Source organism: Marmota monax, unplaced genomic scaffold (assembly GCF_021218885.2).
Source record: "Marmota monax isolate L192 unplaced genomic scaffold, Marmota_monax_Labrador192_F-V1.1 WCK01_AAM20220418_F8-fsc00073, whole genome shotgun sequence".
Classification (NCBI taxonomy): Eukaryota; Metazoa; Chordata; class Mammalia; order Rodentia; family Sciuridae; genus Marmota; species Marmota monax.
In genome coordinates this window covers 612,318-639,072 of record NW_026692846.1, presented here as the reverse complement: position 1 = coordinate 639,072, position 26,755 = coordinate 612,318, and the positions used below count along the sequence as shown (strand labels likewise).

Below are 26,755 nucleotides of genomic sequence, written 5' to 3'. Positions count from 1 at the left end.
GAGGTGAAGTCCGGCACTGGTGGGAAGGAGGGGGAAGCCTCTATTGAGAAGACGCTGGGCACTGGCCCCCACCCCGCAGCAGGGCAGCAGCCTAGGTGAAGAGGCGGACCGTGCCGTCTGCCCCTGAGGAGAAGACCCACGGCTGCGTGGGGTGGAAGGCCACATCCAGCACACCCAGGTCCCGCGTCAGCGCATGCCCCTTCAGCACCTTGACTGGCACGAGGAGTGGGTTCTGCAGCAGATCACTGTGGAAGAGAAGGACTCAGGACACAGCTGGACACGAGAGCCCCCGGGGAGCCAGACAAGGGTCAACACTCACTTGTACACCATGCCATGGCAGACGATGATGCTGCCGTCGTCTGAGCCGGACGCAAAGAGTGGGTATCGGGGATGGAAGGCCACAGCCCGCAGAGCTTTCCTGTGGTGCCTGGGGGAAGACGGGACTGCTAGCAGGTGCAGGCTGGAGGGGCCCTGCCGCCCCACTGCCGGCCGCGCCCCTCACCTCAGCACTTTGTACGGCTTGGTGGAGAGGTCCAGGTCGAACCACACCAGCTTACTGTCATAGCTGCCACAGATGATGTTGTCACCTAGGGACCAGAGCAGCAACAGGACGTGCCCAGTGCGTCTACGGTGCACTCCCCAGCCCCACCGCAGGGACATGTTCCTCACCTGCAGGGTGCACAGCCAGGCTGGACACCCACTTGCAGTTGGGCATCAGCTTTTTGGTGAGCTCCTGGCGCAACAGGTGGTAGACGCGGACACTGCGCTGAGAAGCCACAAACAGGAAAGGCCGAGTGGGGTGGAAGGCCACGCGCTGCACCTGCCCGTGGCTACGGCGGAATGGGCTCTGGCTGCGACGTCGGCTCAGCTGGTGAATCAGCACCTGGGTATGGCCTGGGGTGGCCAGCACCACGGCCAGGTAGTCCCCACGCCCATGCCAGGTCACCTGCGTCACTGGCTGTGAAAGAACATGAGGCTGGCTTGTTGGCTGGGGCAAGCCCATGCACCGTCCTCCCCCCACACACCTTATCGTGACAGATGCGCAGCCGCAGGCCCCTTGGGTGCTCCTCCTCCAGGGCCTCCACCCAGCGCGCAGGCTGCAAGGCAGGCTCCTCTGGCGGGGCGAAGGAGCTCAGCAGCTGGTCGGTGCTGCTTGCCAGCAGCCGGTCCCCCAAGGCTGGGTTCAGCAGCAGTACTGCCTCATCCCTACAGGGCCAGGGTCAGAGGCAGCCCCTCAGCTCAGTGTCCCCCCCACCCCGTACCCCTCCCATGAAGAGCCCTTCAGGACCCACACTCACATGGCCGCAGCCACCAGGCAGATGCTGGGGTTGGGGTTCCAGGCAACACTCCTCACCACAGCCCCCACAGGCACAGTCCCCATGCAGCGGGCAGTGGCTACCTCCCAGAGCCGCAGCGAGCCATCATCTGACCCTGGGAAGAGCGGGGAAGATGCTCAGTGCCTGCTCCCCCCGAGCCGGCCTCCAAGCACAGGGCTGACCCCACCCCCTGCCACCCGCCCCCAGGCCTACCTGAAACCAGCCACTGGCCCCCTGGGGAGACACTGAGGCAGCGGACAAGGTCACTGTGGCCCTGGTAGACCTGCAGAGGAGAAGCGACAGTGAGGAGACAGATGCCAGGGTGCTGGCCACACCCCCGGGGCCCCACTCACCAGGGCCTGGCACGTGGGGAAAGGCTGCAGGTCCCTTGGCCGTGGCAGTCTGGGGATGAGGTCTTCGGGGTCCACATTCACCTGGGGCAGGAGAGCAGTTGGTCACCGTGGCCCCGGCCCCGCCCCAGCGCCTCTCATCTTCATGCCACCCCGCATACCCTCATCTTCCGCTGACGTGGGCACAGGTACAGATCAAGACAGCGCTCAAAGCGCTCCTGGATAAATCGGCCATATGCAGGGACGGCCCGTAGGCTGGGGAACTTCCGTGGCAGGAAATTGAGCTTCCTCTCTCCAGGCTCCTGCTGTGCCCAGGCCAAGCGCTGTGGAGACCGACCGACCGGCAGGTGGGGTGAGCGGGGAGGAGGGCACCCCGAAGCCCAGACCCCACCCCCCCCAGACACACCTCCTCCTCAGTGGGCAGGTACTCAGGAGGGGGGTTGTAGGACTCGGCGTGGCCAGGCAGGGCCAGCTTGGGGGCAGGCACATGCATCTTGTGGCGCCCCAGCACAGCGTTGGGGTCCTCTTGTGCCCACAAGTCGTAGAATCTGGGGGTAGGGTCTCGGGGCCGGCGAGGCTGGATCCAGCCCATCTTGATGGCATGCACCATGCGAGACACCTACATGGGGAGCCTCGGGTCAGGACAGAGCACAGGGCCTCAGCCTGCTGGGGGACAGGCCTCACCCTGCCCGAGGGCAGGCAGCTCCCACCTTCTCTCTCTCCACCAGGGACGGGATGAAGCTGCGTTTGTCGGCAGGGCGGTTGGTCACTGGGTGGATCATGATGTCCCCGCTGAAGAAGTCCACAGCCGGCTAGGGAGACAGGTGTGGTGTCCAGGCAGGGGCCCAGCCCAGCTCCAGATCCCCAGGGCCAGCTGTCCCAACCTACCTCATAAGGGTTGAAGCTCACATCCCCAAACTGGCCTCGCTGTAGCCGCTGCACCAGGGCCACCTGCTCATCCGTCAGCCGCAGGTCATGCCCTGTCATCCTGTCCTTCACCGTGCGCCTGGGGGACGGCCAGTTTAGAGCCAAAGCCCTTGCTTCCAGACACTCCCCAGGCCCCACCCAGAGGCCCACTGACCAGAAGTCAGGATCGTCCATCTTATCCAGAAACTGGTCCAGCTCATCCCGGGTCCGCAGGGGCTTGTAGATGCGCCTGCCATCCAGGTCATAGCCCACATGCGGGAAGTCCTCGTACCACTCAAGGGGCACATTGCCCACTGTGTTCCGGATGTCCTGTAGCCAGGGCCACCATGTCAGCACCTGTCCCACCATGCTCTCCCTCCCTGTAAGCCCCCCTGGGTTTAGAGAGAGAGAGAGCAAGAGCAAAGGGACGGGCCTCGAGCACCTGAGTCTGGCAGACCCCACATGTGCCCTTTCCCTGGCCCTAGGGTCTGACGTGGCACAGCAGCCGGCGCTGCTGCCCCCCCAGGCCTCTGAGGCCCACAGCCGCACCTTCACATTTTCCACTGAAGTGGTGCCAGCCCTGGCCTCCCCCTCGTCAGATTCCTTGGCCACGGCCCTGGGCAGCCACAGACAGGGATGACCTCATCGCCCACGGGCTCCCTCCCCTGGCAGGGGGCCTTAGGCCAAAATGGGTAGCTAGAGACAGGGATCAGGGGGAGACCCCTCCCCACTCACTCCACAAGGTGACAGAAGTCACTGCGCTCTGCTCTACAGGTAGCTGGAGACCTCCCTGCCCCTGCAGGCCCTGCCCCCTCCCTCCTTCGGTGGGCAGAGCAGCCACATTCCTGGACTCACATTCCTGGTTTCAGCCCCTGCCAGCTACCACCCTCACTCCTCCAGACCAAGGACTGCTGCCCAGGCAGTCGCTTCCTGCAACAGTAGCCATGGGGGTAGGGGCCCAGACAAGACTTGAGTCCAGCTGGGTGCTCAAGGCCCTTCTGCAGCAGGACAGGACCTCTTGGCCCCTCAGCCCCTCTCAGCAGGCCTGACCAGGCCCTCTCCTTGGGCCCTGTGGTCCCACGGGGTAAGAGGTCTCCAGCACCCCCCACATCTACACAGTCAGCCTGTCGTCCTCCACCTTGGGCTGGGGGAAGGGATGGCCATCCCCGGTTGGAGAGGCCCTAGAAGGAGCTGGTCTCCGGTGTTGAGGAGGCTCCAGAAGCACCAGGCAGGGGGAAAGGGGGGCAGTAGTGGTCTAGGACAAAGAGAGGATGCTGGCAGAAGGCACAGACGTGGAGCAGACAGGTGCAGGGCACAGATTGTGCCACCCCACACACAAGTCTTTGGGCAGCAACCGCTGGGGCTGACTTCTGGCCCTTCTACACTCCTGTGGCTGGCACACAGCTGGGCACAGAAGGCCATGTGCAGGCAGGAGGAACAAGGGGGCCAGGGCATCTGGGTAAACCTGGGCAGGCGGAGGGAAAGCCTGCTTGCTCATGGGTTCCCCCTGAACACCAAGAGAGAAGGGCAGGCACCGAGTTCCTGAGGGGGTCCAGTAGCACCTGGGGCTTTCCACTTCGCCTGCATCCCAGAGCCAGAAAGATGCTCCAGGGCACGGGGGGCGGGGGGGGGGGCGGGCGTCCACGAGATGGCAGGAACGGGGCGCAGAGCCCCCCCCACTAGGCAGCCCAGCCTCACTTGATGGCCCGGCCTGGACGGGCTGCGCCTGGGAGGAGGCGGCGGCGCGGGGGAGGGGCCGGCCGGCGCTATAAAGGCGCAACTCGCGGCCCCGCTCCAGCCAGGACGCACGTGTGCGCGCGGCGCCCGGCAGCCGCCACCGCGGGGCGCAGCCGAGACCTGCGCCTCGCCCGGCCGGCGGCCCACGAGGCCCGTGGCCGCCGCAGGAGCCGGCATGAGCGGCGCACGGCGGAGCTGACGCCGGCCCCCCCCCCCCCCCGCCCGGCCCGTGTCCTTCACCATGCTACGCTCGGCACCGCCGGGCCGCTACCTGTACCCCGAGGTGAGCCCGCTGTCTGAGGATGAGGACCACGGCAGCGAGAGCTCGGGCTCGGACGAGAAGCCCTGCCGCGTGCACGCGGCGCGCTGCGGCCTCCAGGGCGCCCGGCGGAGGGCCGTGGGCCGGCGGGCCGGGGGTGGCGGGCCGGGGCCCGGGGGGCGGCCGGGTCGCGAGCCCCGGCAGCGGCACACGGCGAACGCTCGTGAGCGGGACCGCACCAACAGCGTGAACACGGCCTTCACGGCGCTGCGCACGCTCATCCCCACCGAACCCGCCGACCGCAAGCTCTCCAAGATCGAGACGCTGCGCCTGGCCTCCAGCTATATCTCGCACCTGGGCAACGTGCTGCTGGTGGGCGAGGCCTGCGGTGATGGGCAGCCGTGCCACTCCGGACCCACCTTCTTCCATGCGGCGCGCACGGGCAGCCCCCCACCCCCGCCGCCTCCGCCGCCGCCAGCCCGAGATGGCGAGAATGCGCAGCCCAAACAGATCTGCACCTTCTGCCTCAGCAACCAGAGAAAGTTGGTGAGCAGGGCCCCAGCGCCAGGGGGCCCACCTCACCCCTCCACCCACCTGCCTTACAGAGAGCTAGGCTGGGCAGCACTCCCCAGCAGGGCACAGACAGGACATCAGCCACCCAAGCTGGGCCCCAGGGAGGGACTGACACATGGAAGCTGCCTTTGGGAAGGAAGGAAGCTGTTTTCTCCTGGGGCCTCTTCCTAGGAGACTGGCCCTGGCTGGAATAGGTCCTCGGGATCTGCAGATGTAGGGCCAGGAGGTAGGGATGGCTAGGAGGGGTCACTCTAGGGCAGGGAGCCCAGGGGGAAAGCTGGGTGGACAGCAACCTGGGAGATGCTGAGGATTTCTCAGCAAGTTGGGAAAGGAGTACACATGAGCCCTGCCCTCCGGCAAAAGGGTAGCAAGAAGGCACTTTTCTGAAGGGAACCCCTGGGGCCCAGCTATCACCACTCCTTAGCCCCTGCAGCCCACCACCCACCCCCAGGGCTCAGTGAGCACCTGCTGCCCCTCCCCCTGACCCGTAGGAGGCAGAAGGCAGAGGCCACAAGGGACATGGGTCTGGGGGTGAGGGCCAGGCTCTGGGAGATGCTGGCCAGCCTTGATTTACAGCTCCAGCCCAGCTTGGTGGCACCGGAAAAGCAGGGTGAGCAGGGAGAAAATACAACGACTTTTCCCAATCCCCATTTCCTCTCCAGACAGCACGCGCGAGCTCCTGGGGCCTGAACATCTGGGAAATTTAATTTTACAGTTTCGGCTGTGCAGCAGTATACGCCCCTCCCCAAAATGCACGTGGGGGGGGGGGGGGGAGAGCCAGGAAGGGGGTGCCTTAGCACTGGCCATCTGAGACAGCACCCAGCAGGAAGCCAGAGAGGCCAGGGCTGGCACTGGGTGACACAGGGCCTCTGCCCTGGCCCTGACACCCCTCCTTCCCTCTGCAGAGCAAGGACCGAGACAGAAAAACGGCAATTCGGAGTTAGGAGGAGGGCCCGAGCAGCCAAGGCGGATGCCTGGCGAAGGTGGATGCCAGCGGGGATGCCCAGAGCCCCAACTTGGACCTGACCTGGGCATGGGCCCAGAGAGCACCCACCAGGCCAGACCCGCCCCTGGTTGTGAGCAGGGCCCACGGACACAGATGGACAGACAGGCAGCGGCCTGACTTTGAGTAGCTCAGCACTCGCCCGGCCACTGGAACTTTCCATGCTGGCTCCCTACCTGGGCTAAGTGTTGGCATCCTGCATCTCTGATGTGATAATATAAAGTGTGGAAATTTTGTATAATTAAAAAAATGGAACACTACCTTCCAAATATGGAGGCAGACTATCCTCTTGAAAGGTTCTGAACTCACCACGCGCCCTCAGCTGAGCTTGCACTCCCACCCCCGGAGCTCCATCCTCCCCTGCCTGAGGCGCCCCAGTTCTCTGAGAAGCCCCGGCTTCTAGGACTAGACTGAGGCAGTCTCGCAGAGGCACCCAATAAGAGTCTCCTATTGGGAAACCGTGGGGTGGGGCTGAGGACAGGCCAGAGGAGAGGGACCCAGGAGGGGGCAAGCCCACTGCCCTGCAGGGACAGACGGACATGCGCAGTGTGGGGCCTTAGGCTGGCTTATAGATAGGCGGCTTGGCCCAACAGTACTCCTCAGAGTGGACATAGGGTTGGCCTGATAGCAGCCAGGTGACAGCCATATAAGTGCCACACTGGTGCCCACCTGGGCCCACAGCCTGCCAGGGCCACCCTGCTCTCCTGTCTCTGTAAGCTGTCATTGGGCCATAAGGTACCCTGCCCTGAACAGCACACTGAAGGAGGACTCCTGGATATCTACCACTCTGTCCCACCCAACTTCCTGAGAACCCCCCACTGGCTTCCAAAGGGATCGGTTTAGCCCCCACTGGGCTCCTGCCCAGCAGGCCAACTGTTATTACAGTCCTACAGGGGACAATTTAGTTTAGTGGCAGAGCTCTGTGGGCACAGTAGAGAAGAAGGGCCAGGCAGTCCCATGCAGACCACCTTCCCCACTGATCCGGGCAGCCAGCAGCCTGACTTCCGGCCGGGTGGTAGGTAAGGGTGCCAGGTGCAAGAGGCTGGTGTCCCAGGACGCTCCTCAGACCCTTGCCCTCCTGGCCTTCGGCACAGGCCCTGCTGTGCCCCTGCCCTGGGGAGCCCAGGTGCTGAAGCCCTGGGCACCATCACAGGCCAGGGCCAGAGCTGCCCCTCCTCTGTATGATGGGCTCCAGGGAACATGGAGCAGGAAGCAGTGGTGTAATTTTGTAGGAAATTCTCAAAGCCAGAGCCATTACGGATGGGGGGTGGGCTGTGTCCAATGTGATAGAAATATAACAGGATAAAAAGTCTCAGCGGCAGGTTTCATTCAGAGAGAAACCCAACCCCAAATTTCCTCCCCTTAATCCTGCAGGAGCCCACAGCTGGCCAGAGGGGGGAGGAGAGGGCACATTTGCTGCAGAAACCCCTGCCTGCCCAGGGAAGCCAGGCCCGGGGGACCAGGGGTGCAGCTGGGGGCTGAGGGAGGTTCTTTCCCTCCCATGTGTTCTCCATGCAGCACCCTGCCCAGCCGCCCTCCCAAACAACAAGATCACTGTATGATGCTGGGCAGAGTGCAGGGCATGACCTGGCAAGAGGTGCCAGTCCCCGCTGCAGGTCCCGTGAGCACTGCAGCTTGCCTCCCCTCACACACAGATCTGGGCCAGGCAGGGGTGCAGACAGCCACCTCTGGTTGGAGTGGCCTGGGCAGTGTCGGGGATAAACCAGAAGACATGCACTGCAGAGAGCATGTCTGAGGGAAAGTCCCCAGAGACCAAACCAGGGGGACAAGAGGGAAAGCCCCCAGAGACCAAACCAGGGGCACAAGGGGGCACAGCCCCGGAGAGCAGAGGCTGCCAGCCTACACAGCAGGCAAGACTGGAGACTGTGTAGGCAGCCAGGGGCTGGAGCAGTGGGGGCTTGATGGCTGGCACCAGTGGGCACCACACAGCCTGGGCCAGGTACAGGAGGAGGGCCAGCTGTGGCAGGAAGACCTGGCAGAGCACAAGGACAGGGAGTGCAGGCCTGGGGTCTGAGCAAGGCTGAGTGGAGGGCTATGGCTGGGGGGTTAAGCAGGGCCAGGTGGAAGGGGACAGGGACAGCAACAGGCCTTGGGTTGGAAGGATCTCCAGGGGCCCAGATAGTCAGGGTGCGGCACGCGCCCGGCCAAGGCCTCTATCGTGGGGCCTGACTCCGGCAGCGGCTGCAGCTTGGCCAACCTCAGGTCTGGGCAGCCGGCCCGGCTGCTCCCCAAGCTGCACCGGTAGCAGCAGCCGAGGGGCTGGCCCAACAGCCAGCAGGAGGAAGGGAGGGGTTGGGAGGAACACTCCATCACCCTCCACCACTCCAGATTCAAGCCAGACCGGGGGTGGCGGGGGCCTCCCCAGCCTGTGGCCCCACACGAGTCCCACAGCACAGCCGGCAGCTAAAGGATGGCAGGTGCTCCCTGCCCACCTCGGACCCTGGCTCCCTTCCAGAGTCTGGCCTTGCCCTCCACCAAGCTGGGGGGCTGTAGGATGAGGACGCAGGGCTCCTTCTGCATGTGCCCCACAGAGGCAGCTGGCAAGGACGGGAGGCCCCTCAAGCAAAGCTGAGCTGGAAACGCTTGGTCCAGCGTCGGCTGTCAGCTCCCCGTCCCCAGCCTGGGGAACGAGCCGCTGGCAGCACCACATGATTCATCACCAGGCTGCCTGCGCCCCAGACCAGCCACCCCGCCCTGCTCAGCACCTGCAGGCTGCCAGGAAACACATGTGACCCCTCTGGGTCAGGCACCACACTACAAGACCCAGGCCCAGGCTGGCTTAGGCACAGATAGACACAAGCCCAGCCCCAAAGACAGGCCTGTGGAATAGGGCTGGGCAGGGGTCCCCCCACCCCAGACTGCACCGGACACGGCAGCAACTAGCTGATGTGTCGGCTGGGACTTTTCCGCTCTCGATGAGCCCTATCCCCTCCCCCTCCCCAAAGTGGCTGCAGCTGTCAGGACCGCAGATTGGAACTGCAGGTACGGGCCTGGCCCGCTGCCCACCTCCCTCCCGTGTCTGTCTGCGAGAGAGGAAGCCGGCCCACCTCTGGAATCCTTCACTCTCTCCTCGTTCCGCCTCTCCCACCTGTCCCCCGGGAGCTCGGGGTCAGCAGCCTTGCTCAGTCTCTCTCTTCCCCTGGCCCCTCTCCGATTACAATGCGGGTAGTGTTCAGTGCTCACTCAGCTCCCCCTGCACAAAACGCCCGCCTCGGAGCTTACAGCCTTCCTGTGCCTCTGCTGCTGCCTCCCCCTCCCGAGGTGTCTTATCTCTGTCAAAGTGCTCAGGGCCTGCAGGCCGCCATGAGCTCCCTCACCTGCAGCACTGACCCCACGAAGGTTCCAGCAGGGACGCTGGCCCATAGAGCCCACACCAGAGGCCTTCGCGACAGACCAGAGGGAAGACAACCTCTTCCTGACCCAAGTCCAAACCCGTCAAGGGAACCCAGAAGGGGCTGGGGCCAGCAGGAGGAGCCACCTTCCCACCTCCTGTCAGACTGCCCCACAGTCTGTGCCCAGACACCCTGGCCTCCCTCTTCCTCCCACCATCTGCTGGCCCATCCCTCAGTCATCAGGCACATGTGGCCCCACTGCCCAGATTCCCACTAGCGAGTGGGGACAGTGAGCCACGCATTGGTTTGCAGGGTAGGGAGAAGCACCCCTCACCTAGGGGGTGCCCCAGGCCCAGTCAGCCTGGCCCTCTCCCGGAGCTAGACAGGTCCAGTGGGTGCTCCTGTGCCACACACCCCTACTCTGGAGAGCAGATGCGTCCCAGGTGTTTCTGCAGGAATGCTGGGGTGGGGGACATGGGCGCAGGCCGTCCTACGTCTTCGTGAGCTGAGGGGCATATTCAGAGACACAGTGCTGCTTCTAGCTGCACACCTGCTCAGCCCACTCCCTGGCTCTAGGCCGCTGAATCTCCTCTGGAAAACCCTAACCCTGAGCACCCCCATACACAGAGCTCCAGCTGCCCGCCTCCTGGATGGGCCCTCACCCTCACCCTCCAACACCCAGCTCTGCTCCACAGGCCTGCTCTCCAGATGTCCTCCTCAAGAGCCCGCACCAAAACCTCCAGCCCACTCTGGGGGACTGCTGTCAAGAAACTGGCCCTGCCTGAGTCCAGTGTGGTAGGCCAGGCTTTCACCCCACCAAGCCCAGCACAAGCCAGGATGCAGTTCTAAAGGTCAACTCTGCCTGTCGGTCGCTGCAGGAACCCTGCAGAGAGTGCTCACTCAGTACCAGGGGAAGCTGGCTTCCACCATCTACCCCTCCTCACTGACCACCCCTGAAATGGCAATCCTCAGCCAGCAGGGGTACTAGGACACAAAGGGTGGCTCTTGGGAACCACCAGGCTGAGGGCAAGAGTGGGAACTGGGAGTCTTGTCTCCCTGGCCCAGGACAGTCAAAGCCACATACGCACACCCATGCCCTGGGCTGCTGGTGGTGTCCCTGGGTTGGCATCAGTGGGCTGGCCAGGCTGGCCCAGGTACATGAAGGGACCAGGCCCAGTGGGGTGGTCTGATTCCCACCAGCAACCCCATTCCGAGGCAGGCATACAGACTGGCCCTGGGTGAACGGCCGCCAGGGCAGTCTGCAGGCTCGGGTGCCCTCCACAAACGGAGCAGGGAGGGCCACTCACTAGCTCACTCACTGGAAACCTGAGCCGACAGGCTCCCCTTGCCAGCAGCAACGAAAGCAAGCAGCAGAGTACGTGGGGCGGTGGCCAGGACGCAGGCGGGCGGGGGCGGCCCCGAAGGAGCAGGAGGCCGCCAGCACTGGAGGCAGCTGCCGTTTCAGTAGCTGGGAGAAGCCATTAACGGTGTTTGGCGAGAGAGCAGAGGGGATCGCGGGTTCTGGATGCAGACATGCCGGGCGCGTCCCCGCGGGATCCCGAAGCTACAGCCCAGGCAGAGCCAGGGGTGCTGGGGAGCCAGGCAGGGCTGCGGCGCGGCGCCAGCCCCCAGCCCCAGGTCCACCAGAGAGTTCTAGTGGATGGTCCCAGGCCAGTGCCTGTGGGGAATGGATGGGTAAACTAGTGAGGGGCATGGCTCCTCCCAGCCAGGGCCTCCAACCCCTCCTCCTAGCCAGGCTTCCTAGACAAACAGGGCCACAGGCCTGCTGGACAGGAAGAGGAGAGCTGGAGGCTCCTCCACCAGGAGGCCCAGCCTCAGTTTCTCCCAGTGGTTGACATGCAGAGAAAGAAAGGACCAAACAAGGCCATCTGCCCGAACTCTACCCCAGCCCCCTTCCCAGGGGTCCCGACGCTGGATGAGATCACGTCTACAGAACCCGGGTGCTGTGGGGAGGGGTGAGGTGGCTGTGCGGGGGTGGGGCGGCGCAATGCAGAGGCTCCTCAGGGGCTCCCCCACGCCAGGACCCCCGCCAGGAGAAGCAACTCATCCAGGGGCTCCCCCCCTCCTGCCTGCACTCAGCCCACACTCCAGGCAGCCTGGCTGTGAATCTGGGGGGAGGGAACCGGAGGCCCAGTGAACAGGACCAAGAATCTGCTCCACACTTAGCAAAGTCAGTGGGGCCGGTGGTCCAGCAACTCCGAGGCTGAGGCAGGAGGGCTGCAAGTTGGAGGCCCATCTCCACAACTTACTAAGACCCTGTCTCAAAATAAAATAAAAAAGAACCGGAGGATGGAGCTGGTGGTAGAGCACCTCTGGGTTTGACCCCCAGTTAGTGTCCCAAGGGGAGGGATGTTCCTGAAGGGGGCCCTGGCAGATGCCAGTAGTCAGAGGGCCCAGAAGCGAGACCCAGGGAGTGGGCAGGGAAGAAGTGGGGAGGGATGGTCAGGTGGCACGTCCAGCCCCGGCAGCAGCCATGCAGGCCTCCCTCACACAGTGTGGCTGCCAGCCCTCTCCATGCCTGCTGAGGCCTCTGCTCCTGGGGTACCCTCTCTGCTCCCGTCCAGAGCCCTCTGGAGTTCTGGTGATAGGACTCACTTACCTGGCCGTTCTGCCAGGTACCTGTGGCCGGCTGGGGACTGGGGATGCCCTGGGATCCTGCCATTACCAGCCCCCTCTGAGGACCCTGTCAAGAGAAGTGGCCACCCACTGGAAGTCCAAGCAGGGGCTAACCTCGGCAGCAGGCTGCAGCCCTCGTGGGTCCTAGCCAACCAGAGCATGAGCAGGCAGAGCACAGGGCTCTTGTGCAGAGCTGCAGCGTAGCCTGCAGCGGGTCAGGCTCTGCTCACCTGGCCTGGCCCTGAGCCAGGCACGGCCATCCACAGCCCACCTGCAGCACCCTGCTCTGCTGAATGCGGAGGCCAGGTGCACCATGGGATGGGGCTGGCCCCTCATGCACAGAGGCGGTGCATCTGTCTGGGCCCGGCACAGCTCCTGAAAGCTGAGCTCTGCCGCCCCCTCGAGCCACTGGCCGGCTGTGCTGGCAGAAGCTCAGGTGGGCAGGCGTCTCTGCTCCGGTGCTGTCACTCACACTGACACATGCGATAGTCATCACCGGAGGAAGCAGCCCCCGCAGTCCAGAGCTTCCTCAAGGCACAGTGGGGGCCACCCAACCCTTCTGCAGTGGTACTGGACAGGTCCTGGACAGGCCAAGTGAGGCACGCCCCCTGGGGGCAGGCAGGGGCAGGCAGGCCCGGTTGAGGTCCTGCCCAGTTCTGGAAGGCCCTCCCCTGGCCTCTGCACTCCATTTACAATCATCATTGATTTCTCAAAATACCAAATATAAAAAAGTAGCCGACAGGATGTGGCTGCCGACAGCCAGAGCCCCCTGGGGGAGGGGAGGCAGGCAGGGAGCTGCGCCGCGCGGCCCCCTCTCCAAGTACACCCGCTGCTCCGGCCAGGAAACCAATTTATTTTGTTTTGTCTCTGTTCTCTGAACGCGCAGCAGAGACGGGATTGGGCCGGCGGCCAAGGCTCCTGCAGACACTGCCAAGAGAGCACAGGATGGGGGAGGAAGCCCAGCCATGGAGGGGCGCGTGTCCCCCCCAGACCCTGGGGACAGCCCCTAACAGGCAGGCAGGAAGAGCTCCTGAGGAGGAGGGCCTGTCCCTGTAGGCCTCACACCAAAACCCCCAGGCATAGAGGAGGCTCTAGGCTCACTTTCTGGAACTCCCCACAGGGCTGCCGCCCTGCCTGTGGCCAGGCCACACCAGGGAGGGGACTGGCTGCCAGCCCCACCACCTCTGGGCTCAGCGCTCCTCAGAGCTGCCAGACTCTCCTGGCCCTGGTCTCCTGGACACAGCCCGTCAGTCTCTCGAGCTCCCACTGACCCCAACTGGCACCACACTAACCTGTACCCTTGAAATTCTGTGGGAGAAACCAGCAGACTTCCCTGCCTCTCCTGAGAGCCCCTGGAACTCAATCAGAGGTCAAAGGCAGTGGCCCGGTCACAACAGCCACCAGAGAAGGGAGGGCCAGAGCCAGCTGCTGCCCTCAGCCTTGCCACTCCTGTGACCCAACCCACAGGAGCTGGGGTCTGTGCTCAAGCCATGTCCTGGCCCCTCCACACCCAAGTGGATAAGCAGCATAGCCCTCAGGAAGCACCCGGGATGGGGTGAGGGCAGCACCAGCACCCTGCGACACACATGCCCAGGAGTCACAGGGCCTGTCTACAGGACAAGGCTTGGGCTGCTGAGCCACATCCAACCCTCCTCTCCCATCACCTGCAATGACACATTTGTAATGATCTGTCTTGGACCCCAAAATCACTCTTCCAGATGGGAGCAGGGCCCAAGCCAGGACGCCCACACAGCCCAGCAGCCTCATAAGGCCCTGGATTCCTGTGCCCTAGGCAGCACCACCCACCTGTGGGCATGCCTCAACAGACCCCAGGGTCACCCTGGCCTGAAACCTAGTGCCCACTCTGATCATGGTGCAAGCCACCCCCACTCCCCCCTCCACCGCCATGATAGGAAAGCAAGTCTGAGCCCCACCTCTTCATCAGAGCTGTCTTCTGCATACTCGTCCCTGCATGACACTCCAGCCATCTCTGTCGTCAGGCAAGTGGTGTGAGACTGCAGAGAAAGGGGAAGAGTGTTACTTTAGGAGGCACAACATGTCCTCTAACATCAGGCAGCCCCAGTCCCTGGAAGACCTGCACCCAAGGCCGAGGCCTGGGACATCAGCCACAGGAAGCCCTTTGCCCCAGTCTCTGAGCAGCTCCACCTGGCCCTCGACCTCAGCGCAGAATGGAGGCCACCCAGTTCCCAGTGGCTCTCTGGGGACCTGAGCTGCCATGGCTGGCACCAGGGGTCTTCCCTGGTCCTCTTTCAAGGCTGGTGCAGTCTACACCCTCTTGTAGCCCACAGAGGAGCTGACACCAGGTGCCTGACTAGGAAAGGAGCAAGTCTCCCAGAGCAGTTGGCAGCAAGGCTTCACTGCCATCTGCCCCCTCCCTCCAAAACCTGCTGCAGGGCCCCTGTCACATCTGCCCCATGTTGGCCCCCACTGGGCTCAGATCCAGCAGAGGAGGTTGCTGGAGGGGCAAAGCCACCACTGGGGGCAATGGTCAGAGGGGGCACAAGGTGTTGCATGCCTTTGACCTGTCACATGGGCCATAGGCAGCCCACTCCCCAGGGTGAGACCCTTGCCCCTAGGCAGTCTGGCCACTGCCAGGAGCTGCTAAGAGCCATGTTCAATTGTGCCAAGGGCCCAGAGAGGTTACCCACATCCTCAGAATGCCTGGAGCTCCAGTAAGGGCCAGCTGTGTGCCGCCCCAAGGCACCCTCCCCACCCACCATGTCCACGACCCCAGGCTGACCCCATCCCACTGGGTCAGAGAGTGGGCGCCACAGAGGATTCACACCCTAACCTGGAAAACAGATTCACCGCCACCGAGGAGGCGACGGCTCCAGTCAGATCGGGTTTACTGGAGGATCCAGGACTAATGGGGAAAACAGGCCCACCTCTCACCCCTGGGGGCAGTAAAGTGCTCAGAGCAGGAACCCCTGTGCGCGGGCGCCCCCCACCCGGAGCCCCTCTCCCTCCTGCCAGGGCAGGAGCCAAAGGCCTGGCTCTTCCCTCGTCTGTTTTTTCCCTCAATATAAAGAAAGATGGGAGACTAAGTTTTTTTCCAGGCCAGGAACAAGGCGGGATTCAGTTTCCACATCTCCCCACCTCCAGCTTCCCTGCTGCCTGCCTGCTGAAAGTGGGTCAGCCCCGACTGGCATGGGACACAGGGTGGGTGAGTCCTAAGCTCCTGCCTCGGCCCAGAACACACCCCCCAACAGACTGGCGTGGAGCAGGGCCCACACACTCAGAGGCAGCATCTGGTAGGCCACCTCCAGGGCCAGCAGACCCCTGGGTGGGGGCAGTCGGACACCAACCTCAGTCAGCATGCATGCATCTACAGCTCTGGCCTCAGGCCAGGCCCCAGGTGTCTCAAATCTCTTTCCAGGGGCCCTCTGGGCCCAAGGTACCTGCCAAGCACCACACCCCATGAGTCCCAATGGCAACGCCCCCAAGCCTCCAGAGTCCTGTAGGAGACCATAAGCTTATCATCTGTCACTGTGCGTCACTATTGCCAAGCTGGGCAAAGCTAGACCACGAGTACAGCACTGTAGGCGCACCAGGGGAACCTGGCGCTGGCAAGCCCTCAGCAAAGAGAGGGGTGCCTCAGGGGAAGAACTTCCAGGGCACCCAGGGTTCCAAGGAACAGCATTCCCGCTCAACTCAATGGCTGCAGGGCACCTGGTTTCCACCAGATGGCAGCATCGATGTGCATGACAGCCTTGGGCCCAGCTCCCAAAGGATGCAACACTGGGGCCACCTGAACAGGGTCACCCTGGAATAGCAGATTTAGGAAAGCCTCATCCATTTGAATTTTGGAGACAGATGTTTTGCAGTTGGGCATTGAACACCTTTTTTTGGGCTGGGGATGTGGCTCAAGTGGTAGCGCGCTTGACTGGCATGCGTGCGACCCGAGTTCGATCCTCAGCACCACATACAAAGATGTGTCCGCCGAAAATTAAAAAATAAAATATTAAAAATTTTCTCTCTCTCTCTCTCAAAAAAAAAAAAAAAAACCCACTTTTTTTTAACTTAAATTTTAAGAAAAAGACTGCTAAAATATCCAAAACACAAATGGAATGTAGGTGTGACCTGCTCACAGCAGTCTGTCTTCTCTGGAACAGGGGACCCTAAGCAGCCTGGATGTCTGCACCCCTCACTCTCAGGTGAAAACACCAGGTGGCGAGGTCTGCCCAGACCCACGCAGTTAGCTGACCATAGGCCGCAAACACCCACCTGAGGACAGGGTCATCCCTGTCTTGAGCTGCCCCTGAAGGAGATCACAGGCAAGACTGACTCCAGGGACCTCAGCCAGTCAAAGGAACATGGAATTCTGTGGTAAGCTCTCCAGATGAGGGGACAGAGATCTGAGGCCAGGAATCCCACACAGGCACCTCCTAGTGGGTGAAGCGGTGCACAGCTTCAAACTCTAACTGCTACCTGCAGCCCCGTAAGAGGACAAGCGGCCGGAGGGACAGAGGATGGGGTGGAGAAACCCAAAGACCTTGGGGGCAGCATGGTGTGCACAAGAGGAACAGAGGCAGAGCAGGACTGAAGGACCAGTGGACAGGGAGCCACACCCACCTAGGGGCCACCGGGCATCAGTGGAGGAGCAACAGGAGGCAAAGCAGCTGGAGCCCAGGGGGGAGCATGGAGTGCGAGGAGGGGCACGGAAGGCTGTGCTGACCACAGGGCAGGCTGCACTAGGGCCAGGCAGCAGGCCAGGAAGACATCCAGAAGGAGCTAGCGAGGCGCACCTGGACAAAGGAGCAGCAGTGTGGGTGCCTGGGAGGCCCACGACAGGTGATTCCCATCCTGGATTCCGGGTGGCTGCCCAGCCTTAGGGCTAGAATGCACCACGAGGACCAAAAAGAGGAGTAAGCCATGACAGCCTGGGACGACCTCCAGTGAACAAGCTTCCTGTTGTCGGGGCAGCAGCTTCTTCTGTCCAGCATCAGGCCACTACCAGCCAGGTGAGTGGGGAGGTCCCTCCGTATTCTGGGAAGCAGGCCTGGGACAGCCAAGCCAGACCTTGTTCTCAGCACTCCTTCCCTGTGGCATCCACATCTCCAGAGGCACAAGGCAGCACTGCTGCTACACACCCAGGTCAAAGTGAGGCACAGCACGTCCCTAACATCATCGGGCAAAGGTCAAATCTAGACTGTTGCTGGTAACACAAAGACCCTATGCTGCCAGGTGCAGTGGCACATGCCTGCAATTCCAGTGGCTCCGGAGGTTGAGACAGGAGGATCGTGAGTTCAAAGCCAGCCTCAGCAATGGTGAGGTGCTTATCAACTCAGTGAGACCCTGTCTCTAAATAAAATACAAAATAGGCTGGGGATGTGGCTCAGTGGTTGAGTGTCCCTGAGTTCGATCCCCAGTACCAAAAAAAAAAGGACCCTACGCACAAGATAGATGAAAAGAACGAACACCTGCAGGCCCCTGTGCTGGACAACACAGGCTTCCCGGGGCACTGCCCACATCAGCCTCAGTGGTTGGACACAGATGGAAAGGGTCAACATCATAACAGAGTTCTGTACACATGGCCCAATCCGTGGGAAAGATGGAGAAACTGATAGGCCACTACCAGCCAGGCGAGCGAGGAGGTCCAGTGATTTCTTTAAAACCATATTCGGAAACCAGTATGGTTTTAAAGAAATTAAGTCAGAACAAAGCATGATGACACGTGCCTGAAAACCCAGCTACCTTGGAGGCTGAGAACAGAGGATCCCAAGTTCAAGGTCAGACAAGGGGACAGGGTAACACCCAGTCTCATTAAAAGAAGAGAATTCTTCAGAGGAGACCAAAAGGACAGACACACATGGGATGGAAAGAGAAGGAAAGAGTCTTAGAAGGGCCCCGAAATCGGCAGGCCATGCACGCCTCACAAACACCAGGGAAAGTGCCTGCCCTACACTCCCGTCCCCCAGACCTGAAGAGAGTGACCCCCACTCACACCAGGCCTCTCTTGGATGAGATCCTGGGACTGGCCCAGAGTTCATATACCTGTGTCACGAGGGTCCGGTGGGTCTGGGGGAGGAGAGTAGTGGCACACTGTGGGAATATGGCTTTGGACATTTTATTCATATTTTTGTGGTGCTGGGGACTAAACCTAGGGTATTACACATGTATGCAAGCACCCTGTCACTGAACCACATCCCCAGCCCTTCTTATTTTTTATTTCAAGACAGGTTCTCACTAAGTTGCTGAGGCTGGCCTTGAACTTACAATCCTCCTGAGTCAGCCTCTAAGTTGCTGGTATTACAGGTGTGTGCCATCACGCCCAGCTACTGTGGCCATTTAAAAACAAGACTACAACCCTTTATTTCCTTCTCATCAAGAGGATAAGTCTATCCCCTCGTCCAAATCTGGAGGGGACTGTGGCTGCTTTACCCGTCAAAGGGAGGCAAGCCCAGACTGACAGTGTGTGATCTGGGCACAGGACATAAAAGCTCTGTAGCCCTGCCCAGTGTCCTGGACCACTCACCTCAGACCCTTGAGCCACTCTGTGAAGAGTGATTCCTGTGAGAGAGAGGGACAAACAGAGATGTCCAGTGGGTACCAGCCTTCAGGACCAGCCCAGACACCAGTGAAGAGGCCCCTCTATCCTTACCTAGGACCCCACCATCACCAAGCCCCAGAAGACAGTAGACACAATCTGAGTAACCACCTTCCTAAGGTGAAATGTACTGCCCCTGGTGAGCTCCAGAACTCAGAGAGGCCCTGATGCCGAGCAGTGGGAGGGTGAGGAAACAGCCTGAGAAACTCAATGGTGGGAGAAGCAGGACAAGAGCACGGACAGAGGCAGGACATTCCTTCCAGTCTGGACACTGGGCCCCATGCACAGCTCTGGCATATACCCAGGCCCTTCCTATCTGAGACGCACTCCATCAACTAGCTGGGGAAAGCCCTGGGTGGCCTGGTCCCAACCCTGGAGAGCTAGGGCCCTCATACCATCCTTCATCAGAGGGCATCAACACCTGGACACTAGAGCCCACAGGGACACCTCAGCCAGTCCAAGATTCACATGGCCTCTGCATCACCTCCTGGAAGCTACCACCCCCAGAGTGATGCGGAGATCCCAATCACCCCTCCTGCCCAAAGTGGCATCAAGTCCAGGTACAGACAAAACTCTGCTCAAATGAATGGAGAGATGCTTCTTACATACCAGGACCAGGACCAGGCCCTTCCTAACATTCTGGAATACGGCAAGCAAGGTGAGTGGGTGGAACTGGGACTCTTGCACAAAGAAATAAGAAGACAAAAGACAGCAAAAAATCAACACTAAAAATACAAAGCTACGGAACAACCAAAGCCAAGCACAATAAGAAAAAAATGGGTCAGATGGGCACAAAGGGGAAGAAATGGCTATAAGCTGACTAATCACATCAGGAATGAGGAGGAGGCATGGGTCAGGGGTAGCTCAGAGGCAGAGCTCTTGCCCAGCATGCACAAGACCTTGGGATCAAATACCCAGCACGAAAATAAAAGGAAAGACAGCACAGGCATGGTGACAGGTAAGTCCTCTTAACCGTGAGTCCAGAAAGGATTGCAAAGCCTCTCCCTGGGCTGCTGGCAGAGGGTGGGGACAAATGCCAGGCCTGGCAGGGTGGCAGTGGAGAGCACCAAGCTGTATTTAGAGGAAACAGGCCTGACAGCACGGGGAGCATGAGGCAGGGCTCCCTAGGGCTTGCAGACAATGAGGGGCTGAGGGTGCCCTGGGAACTGGGACACAGGCACCACATCATCAGGGTGGAGAGGGACAGGAACAAGGGACAGGGTCATCAGTTCTGAGGGACTTAGATGGACAAGGCTGGATGTTGCGTTCCACAACTAAGCTCTCAAGGTCACTCCAGTGAACTGGACTGCATGAAATAATCACACAGAGACAGAAAAATACCTTTTTCTTTGGGTCCTGTGATAGCTGCTCTGATATTAAGGATAAGTGGAAAGAGAAAGAGAAAGAGAGAGAGAGAGAGAGAGGAGCTTGTGCTGAACCTTTTTATAGGGAAGTAGACATTCAAATGAGGCAAAGGATAGGATTACAAAGGAACAGGTGAGTGTAGCCCAATCCCCACGGGGGAGGCCTACACCTGAAGACCTGCTTTGCTATCCAAGCTGGGACAACGCCCAAGTCACCATGAAATGTAGTGATTGGTCAAAGCCCTGTGCTTGAGAACTGGAAGGCGTGGTCATTCAGAGCAGCTCCCTACAGCTGGATACAGTGGGCACTCAGGGAGAAGGCAAAGGGTCCAATCACTGCACGTGCCTTGGGGGACCATGGGAGCAAGCTGACATTTTTTTTTTTTAAAGAGAGAGAGAATTTTAATATTTATTTATTTATTTTTTAGTTCTCGGCGGACACAACATCTTTGTTGGTATGTGGTGCTGAGGATCGAACCCGGGCCGCACGCATGCCAGGCGAGCGCGCTACTGCTTGAGCCACATCCCCAGCCCGCAAGCTGACATTTAATGAGGTGACATCATTAAATGAGGAGCACAACAAATCTGACTGTCCACTCAGTAGTGAACAGGTTACCCATACCACAACTACACACAAAGCCAAACAACAAAGCCCACTGCCTGTAGGCAGGCTGCACCCACAGTGCTGCAGGCCTCCTCGAACATGCTGGACCCTGAAAACCCAGCTCCTCCAGGGACAGGGAGGGAGACACCGCACCTGCACCCCTTTGCAGGCCCAACGTCCACCCCTCATTCCCACCCACCTCTCAGCCCTGAAACCCTGTGATCCTCCTCATCTGAGCCCTCCTGGCATCAGGTAGGTGAGGGGTTTGGCATGATGACCCCAACCCTGCTGCACCTCCCAGGCCACCGTAGCAGGAGATTCCCAGTAACAGGGGGACAGCCATGCCTTGTTACTGAAAGAACCCTGAAGTCTGGGGTAACCTGGTCCAGTGACAGGTAACAGACAGCAAGGGCTCTTGGTCCAGCATCTCAGGCCAAAGTGACAACAGGGCTGAGTGTGGCTTTCCTGACATCATACACAGGTCCGTGTGAGTATGTGTGCTGCTGGACCAATCCAGCTAAGGTAAGGAGATGGGAGGTGCTTCTGGGATCAAGGCGAGAAAGCCTAGAAGAGGAGAGGGGAGCAGGCCTGTTTTCTGCCTCACAGAGTGCTCTCCTCATCCTGCAGAGCCTCACTTAACACAAGGAGGACTCACAAGACCACGCCAGGCACCCGTGAGCCCGAGTTTCCATTAAAGAGCAGACCACCTAGCAGAGGCAGGGCAGGGGCTACAAAGTGCTACTGGCAAAGTTCCCCACAGTTACCAGGGTGGAAAAACAAGAATTCTAGAAACTGCTTCACGGAGGGTTTGGCATGAGGACTTGGGCAGTGGAGAACCTCTGAGGCAGGTGGTATAATAAGTGACAAGCTGCTCCTGTGGTGGGTGAAGGCAGGCTAGCAGACCCCCCCAAAGGGCCCTGACTCAGTGGAACACCCCCAACATGGCAGGTGTAGCATCCTTAGGGGTGGCAGATGGCTGGGACAAGACACCAATGCAGAGCCTGGCAGGATGCCAAGGGAAACATGGGGGTACCTAGAGAAGCCAAGCTCAGGGCTGGGGTCGTGGCTCAGTGGCAGAGCGCTTGCCTAGCATGTGCGAGGACCTGGGCTCACTCCTCAGCACCACATAAAAAAAGCAAATAAATAAAAGTATTGTGTCCAACTACAACTAAACAATAAATATTAGAGAGAGAGAGAGGGGGAGAGAGAGAGAAAGCCAAGCTCATGGGAAGCTGAGAACACTCAAGAGGCAGTACTAGCAGGTCTCCACCTACACAGCTGGCAAGAGAAAAGGAGTCACAACATCCAGAAGGACAGGGGACAGGGAGGGGAAACAGGTTGGCCAGGTGAAGGCATACATAGCTTTTGTGGAATGGAAGAAAAAGGGGGAAATGGGAGGGATTTCCACTGCGGCATGGAAGCATCCCCCCACCTCTTCAATTCACTCCCATGGCATGAAAAAATTCAAATCTAGGATCAAAGATCACATTTCAGCACTGAAAATATTCTAATAGAGCCTGATTACAGTCCCCATATAAGAAAATATATAGAAGATAGAAGTATATAAAAAGGCAGAAAAAACACACTGGAAATAAGAGCACTCAGCTGGGCAGGTCCCATGGCTAGGCATAGCAAGGGAGGGCAGATCTGAGGACTGCCCCTTCCTTCGATCCCCACCTGGTCTGAGCACAGCAACTCAAGTCCAGCAAAGCAGCCCGCAGCTGAGATAGCCCTCTGGAGGCAGAAGGACAGAGCCATCCTTGGAGACAGGCGAGGACTGCCACAGGATGGAGCAGATGCCCAGTTACCTTCAGGCAGAGGAATCTAAGCAGAGAGCCCCGTGGAGTAAGTACTGCGTCCAGGTCAGATCCAAAGCTCCAAGAATCAGAGATGCCCAGGGACGCACCAAGGCCTCATAAAAGCAGAATCTTCCAGTAAGACTCCACCAGACACCCTCCTGTACCTTCAAGATACTTGTACAGGTCATTGCAAGGACTTTAACAAAAGGTAGACTTTAAATATTTAAACATAAATGTTCTTAATTTTAAAATGGGAAAAAAAGCCCAGGAAGATATATGTGAACTATCAGCCAATTATTAATACAGAAGAAGGGCACTGAAGGGGAGCCTTCAAACTTCACTGGATAGTACTGATCTGATATCCAAATCTTTTTCAAGAAAGGTCTATTTTTACAACTTAAAAAAGGTACGCCTGTGGGCTGTGGCTGTGGCAAGAGCTGTGGCAAGCTTAGTGGCAAAGCGCTTGCCTTGCACATGTGAGGCACTAGGTTGAATCCTCAGTGCCACATAAAAATAAACAAATAAAATAAAGGCATTCTGTTCATCTACAATACAAAAAAAAAAGAAAAAAAGAAAAGGTATAACTGTGATCCAGGACAGGAAAATCTCAAGTTCAAAGACAGCCTCAGCAGTTTAGTGAGGCCCTAAGCAGTGAGACCCTACCTCAAAATAAAAAATAAAAAAGGGTTGGGGATATAGCTCAGTGGTAAAATGTCCCTGGGTCCAAACCCTGGTACTAAAAAGGGGAAGGAAAAAAAAAAAAAAAAAAACTTAAAAAATGGCTGGGTGGGGAATGCGGATATAGTCCCAGTAACTAAGGAGACTGAGGCAGGAGAAACACAAGTTCAAGGCCAGCCTCAGCAACTCAGCAAGACCTTGAAAGCACAGTGGTAAAGTGCCTCTGGGTTCAATCTCTCATAACAAAAATTAAAAAAAACTGAAAGAGTGGCCCATAACCTTATAAATCAAGTTCAGCACAGTGAACACGTCCTCTCTGTGCATATCAAAGTTATAATTATAGCTTAAATAAGGTTTATATCTGGCTTTAAAACTTTTTTTCCTAGTAAATAAACGAACCTAACACAACACAACACAAACAAACCATGGCTTTCTGGCTTTCTTTAGGGCAGCCAACTTTATTAGCCAAAGTCATGACTTCAGAATACCACAGCCATTCAAGTATAAATGATCACCTTAGTTTCCAGGAAACTTTAAATAACTCTGGCATTTTAGTTAAAGACAAGAATGGGTGCAACATTACCCCACACCAGTGCAACCCATGGGTCTCTGTAGCTCCTAGGCCATGTAGGGTGGCTGGGTTGGACTTCAGCCACCTTGCCCATGCCACTCAGAATGTTCCCTTGCAACCATGTCCTGCCAATGCCCCATGCAACAGAATCCCTGTCTGGGGCTCTAAGAGAAGGCCTAGCCTATAGCAAGGCTGAGAGGCAGTGTCCCATAGAGAATGGCCCAAAAATCATCTGAGGGGAGAAGACCCAGGCATATGGTTTTCAGAGTTCTCAGGAATGGCCCACACACCCGGGTGCCCTTGAGCTCTGGAGTACCCTGGGCCCCAATGCCCTGGAGGCCAAATGTGGCCCAGATGCAGTGCAGGAGAGACAGGCTTGGATTCCTTAGGGAACCCTGCAGAAGGGAGCATGATACACCCCTCAGGGGGTCAATGGCCCAGCGAGTGCTTCCCCTTCTTGGCCACCGTCGCCCACACTGGGGAGCCCATGAGGGGTTCCTTGCTCACCCACCTGTGCCTGCTCCTCAGAGGTCTCCTCCTTGCTGCTTCTATCTTCCTCCTCCGTGTCCTCACTACTGTCAGTGCCAGAATCTTCCAGACCTGAGAATACACTCTCCTCACTGTCAGAAAGGCCGGAATCGCTGCCTTCATTGTGGTTGGGAGCAGGGTTGCACAGAAGGGACGGCTACAAGGAAGCACAAAATTAGTGACTGCTAACCCCACAGGCTCACCAAGGCAAAGACTATGCAGACCCCATGGGGGCAACTGACCTAGCACTCTGCACAACAGCCTCCACCTCCACCAAAACCACCCATCCAACCTGGGCCCCATCTTCTGTCTCTACACACAGCACAGCCACCTACGTATTCACCTTAGTATCTCACAAGGGAGGAATTTTTGAAGGACAACACCCCCATTTTAGAGCTCAGTTTCCACTGCATTACCCAAACCAACTTCTCTCTACTGACAGACACACTGTACCCAACCTGGCACTTAAGGCTCCACAGCTGGGAGGGCATTACCTAGGGAAGGAGCTGGGGGCCAAAGAGGATCAGAATCCCTGAGAAGTCACCTCATCCAAAAACACTAGTCAAGTGGCACCCTCTTTTCTCCACAGAAAAGCCCTCTTCACCATGGCTGATTTTAGGACTGTCAGCAAAAGAGTCTCTGCAAAAGAGTCCAATGTAGACAAACTTCCTATTTTTGTGTCGCCCTGTTTCACCTGGCCACTGGCCGGGAAGCTATCAGCACTCCAGGTGCTGGACACCCCCTTACTAGTTTTCACAAACATGTATCCTGCATGGTAGTTTGTAGAAATGTGCAACAAGGCCTCTGGCCTTGAGCTGGGCTTCACAGAGATGTCTACATTTTTAAGATAAGTTACAACTGGGCTCCATGGTAACAGCTGGCAGGGGAGGAAAGAAGGGGAGGAGAAGCTCCCCCCTTCTCAGGTGTTGTCCTTGAAGAGATAACTTGCCCAAAACAGTGAAAGAAAAAGCTGCTTTTATGTGAACTTCTGAGCCCCTCCCCTTACATGCTGGGTATAAAGCTCTGAAACTCCCTGAACTCGGGGTTCAGGGGATTAATTGATTACAGAAAAAGCTGTGCCCTCTGAACCTGGCTGCAGCCAAATAAAACTGTTTCCTGCTGTCTTCGGTGCCTTGCCTCGTCTGTCCCTACAACACTAGGACCAACAGTTGATGGATAAATTGTAAAGTTAGTTGAAGAGTAATGGAAATGAGGCAAACTTAATTATAAGCAAGCTAAACCTGTTTCCTATTGGAGCAGAACCATGGCTATTCACAGCAAAGCCCTGCTGACTGGAGACCATTTCGTGCCCAACTAACATGACACACAACACAATGTGCACTGGCTTCTGAAAAAGTAGAACAAGAATTTGAAGACTCTCAAGAAGCATATGAGGGCAGAATTCTTGATTTCACTATTTTTCTAATAGATTACAAGCCTCATCTTATCGCATTACTAACTATGCTACAGCACACAACTGAGTTTTTTCATAGAAGAGACCTCACACACGCAATCATGAGGTATCATCAATATTCAGTTGCTACACGATTACAACAGCAAATGAAAACGGGCAAAGGGTTAGGACTCACTGCCTCTTCAGGACCTGGAATCCAGACTGCTAGCTCAGCTGATCATGGGGAGCAGCTTCAGAACATTTCTCAGAATAAAGGGACAGTTTAAAGGATCCAGCAAAGCAAAGTGGGCAGAGAGGCTCGGCTGTGCTCGCTTTCTACCAAACTTGATGCACTCCACAACCCTAACCGTTACAATGGGGCACTGGATTCACTGCTGACTTCCATATTCTCACGTCCACTTGTAACTTCGCAATATGTCTCACACAGTGGACAGTACCACAACTAGGTAATGTACAAAAGGCGAGCGATACTGAAGGTGCAAGCTCAAGCCCTCCCAAAGATGGGACTCAGTTCAAGGGTTCGGAGGCTGCTCCCCTGCCAGTCTCCAGCCTGACACGGCTCCTCGATCCACAGAGCTGCCCCGGGCTCCCGCGCCCCTTGGCTCAGGCTGAGATCCACTGAGACTCACACTGAGGCCCCGGCGGAACAAGTTCTGCGAGCCTCCAGGCGATCCGCAGGACAACTGGTGCCGCGCCCGGGGTGACAGGCGGCCCGGACTCCCCAGCGACTTCGGCCTCCCCAGCCGCGCCGTCTGCCACGTGCATCCCGGGCCCTCGCAATTTGCGCCCGGCCACCCGGCAGTCACCTTTTCGGGCTCCGGCTCCAGTTCGCGCTCTGGCTCGGGCTCCGGACGACGCTTTCCGGGCTGCACTCTCAGCTGCTCGCGCCTGGAACCCCTCTCCCCAGCCATGCCGAGCGGCTCCGGGCTCCCGACGGACCGCCGCTTCCGGCAGCGAGCGCGCCTCGTGAGCCGCGGCCAGCCCCGCCCCTCCGACTCTGATTGGTGAGCGTCGGGGGCGGGGCCACCCCGCGCAGGCGCGCAGCGAGGCATAGAGCCTGGGGGCGGGCCGGCGCCGGCGCGAGTTGTAGCGCCT

The 26,755-nt window shown here is 58.7% G+C and overlaps 2 protein-coding genes across 2 annotated transcripts; one reads left to right on the top strand and one right to left on the bottom strand.

Moving 5' to 3' along the window:
• Positions 1-17: 17 nt before the first annotated feature.
• On the bottom strand, positions 18-26,630 carry Bop1 (BOP1 ribosomal biogenesis factor). The gene is made up of 16 exons (XM_046448933.2): positions 26,467-26,630; positions 24,230-24,403; positions 14,069-14,149; positions 2,748-2,902; positions 2,555-2,672; positions 2,377-2,478; positions 2,073-2,285; positions 1,828-1,989; positions 1,670-1,750; positions 1,530-1,599; positions 1,299-1,431; positions 1,026-1,206; positions 670-958; positions 503-587; positions 320-427; positions 18-245 (listed from the first exon to the last, which is right to left on the bottom strand). The coding sequence occupies exons 1-16, from the start codon at positions 26,569-26,571 to the stop codon at positions 92-94; spliced, it is 2,211 nt and encodes a 736-aa protein (XP_046304889.2). The 5' UTR covers positions 26,572-26,630; the 3' UTR covers positions 18-91.
• Scx (scleraxis bHLH transcription factor) lies at positions 4,532-6,415 on the top strand. The gene is made up of 2 exons (XM_046448943.2): positions 4,532-5,114; positions 6,047-6,415. The coding sequence occupies exons 1-2, from the start codon at positions 4,551-4,553 to the stop codon at positions 6,083-6,085; spliced, it is 603 nt and encodes a 200-aa protein (XP_046304899.1). The 5' UTR covers positions 4,532-4,550; the 3' UTR covers positions 6,086-6,415.
• Positions 26,631-26,755: the final 125 nt, after the last annotated feature.

Coding starts and splice junctions, on each gene's coding strand:
- Scx (XM_046448943.2), top strand. CDS start 4,551: ATGCTACGCTCGGCACCGCCGGGCCGCTACCTGTACCCCGAGGTGAGC. Junction 5,115..6,046: donor TCAGCAACCAGAGAAAGTTG/GTGAGCAGGGCC, acceptor TTCCCTCTGCAG/AGCAAGGACCGAGACAGAAA.
- Bop1 (XM_046448933.2), bottom strand. CDS start 26,571: ATGGCTGGGGAGAGGGGTTCCAGGCGCGAGCAGCTGAGAGTGCAGCCC. Junction 1,600..1,669: donor TCCCCACGTGCCAGGCCCTG/GTGAGTGGGGCC, acceptor TCTCCTCTGCAG/GTCTACCAGGGCCACAGTGA. Junction 588..669: donor CCTGGCTGTGCACCCTGCAG/GTGAGGAACATG, acceptor TCTGGTCCCTAG/GTGACAACATCATCTGTGGC.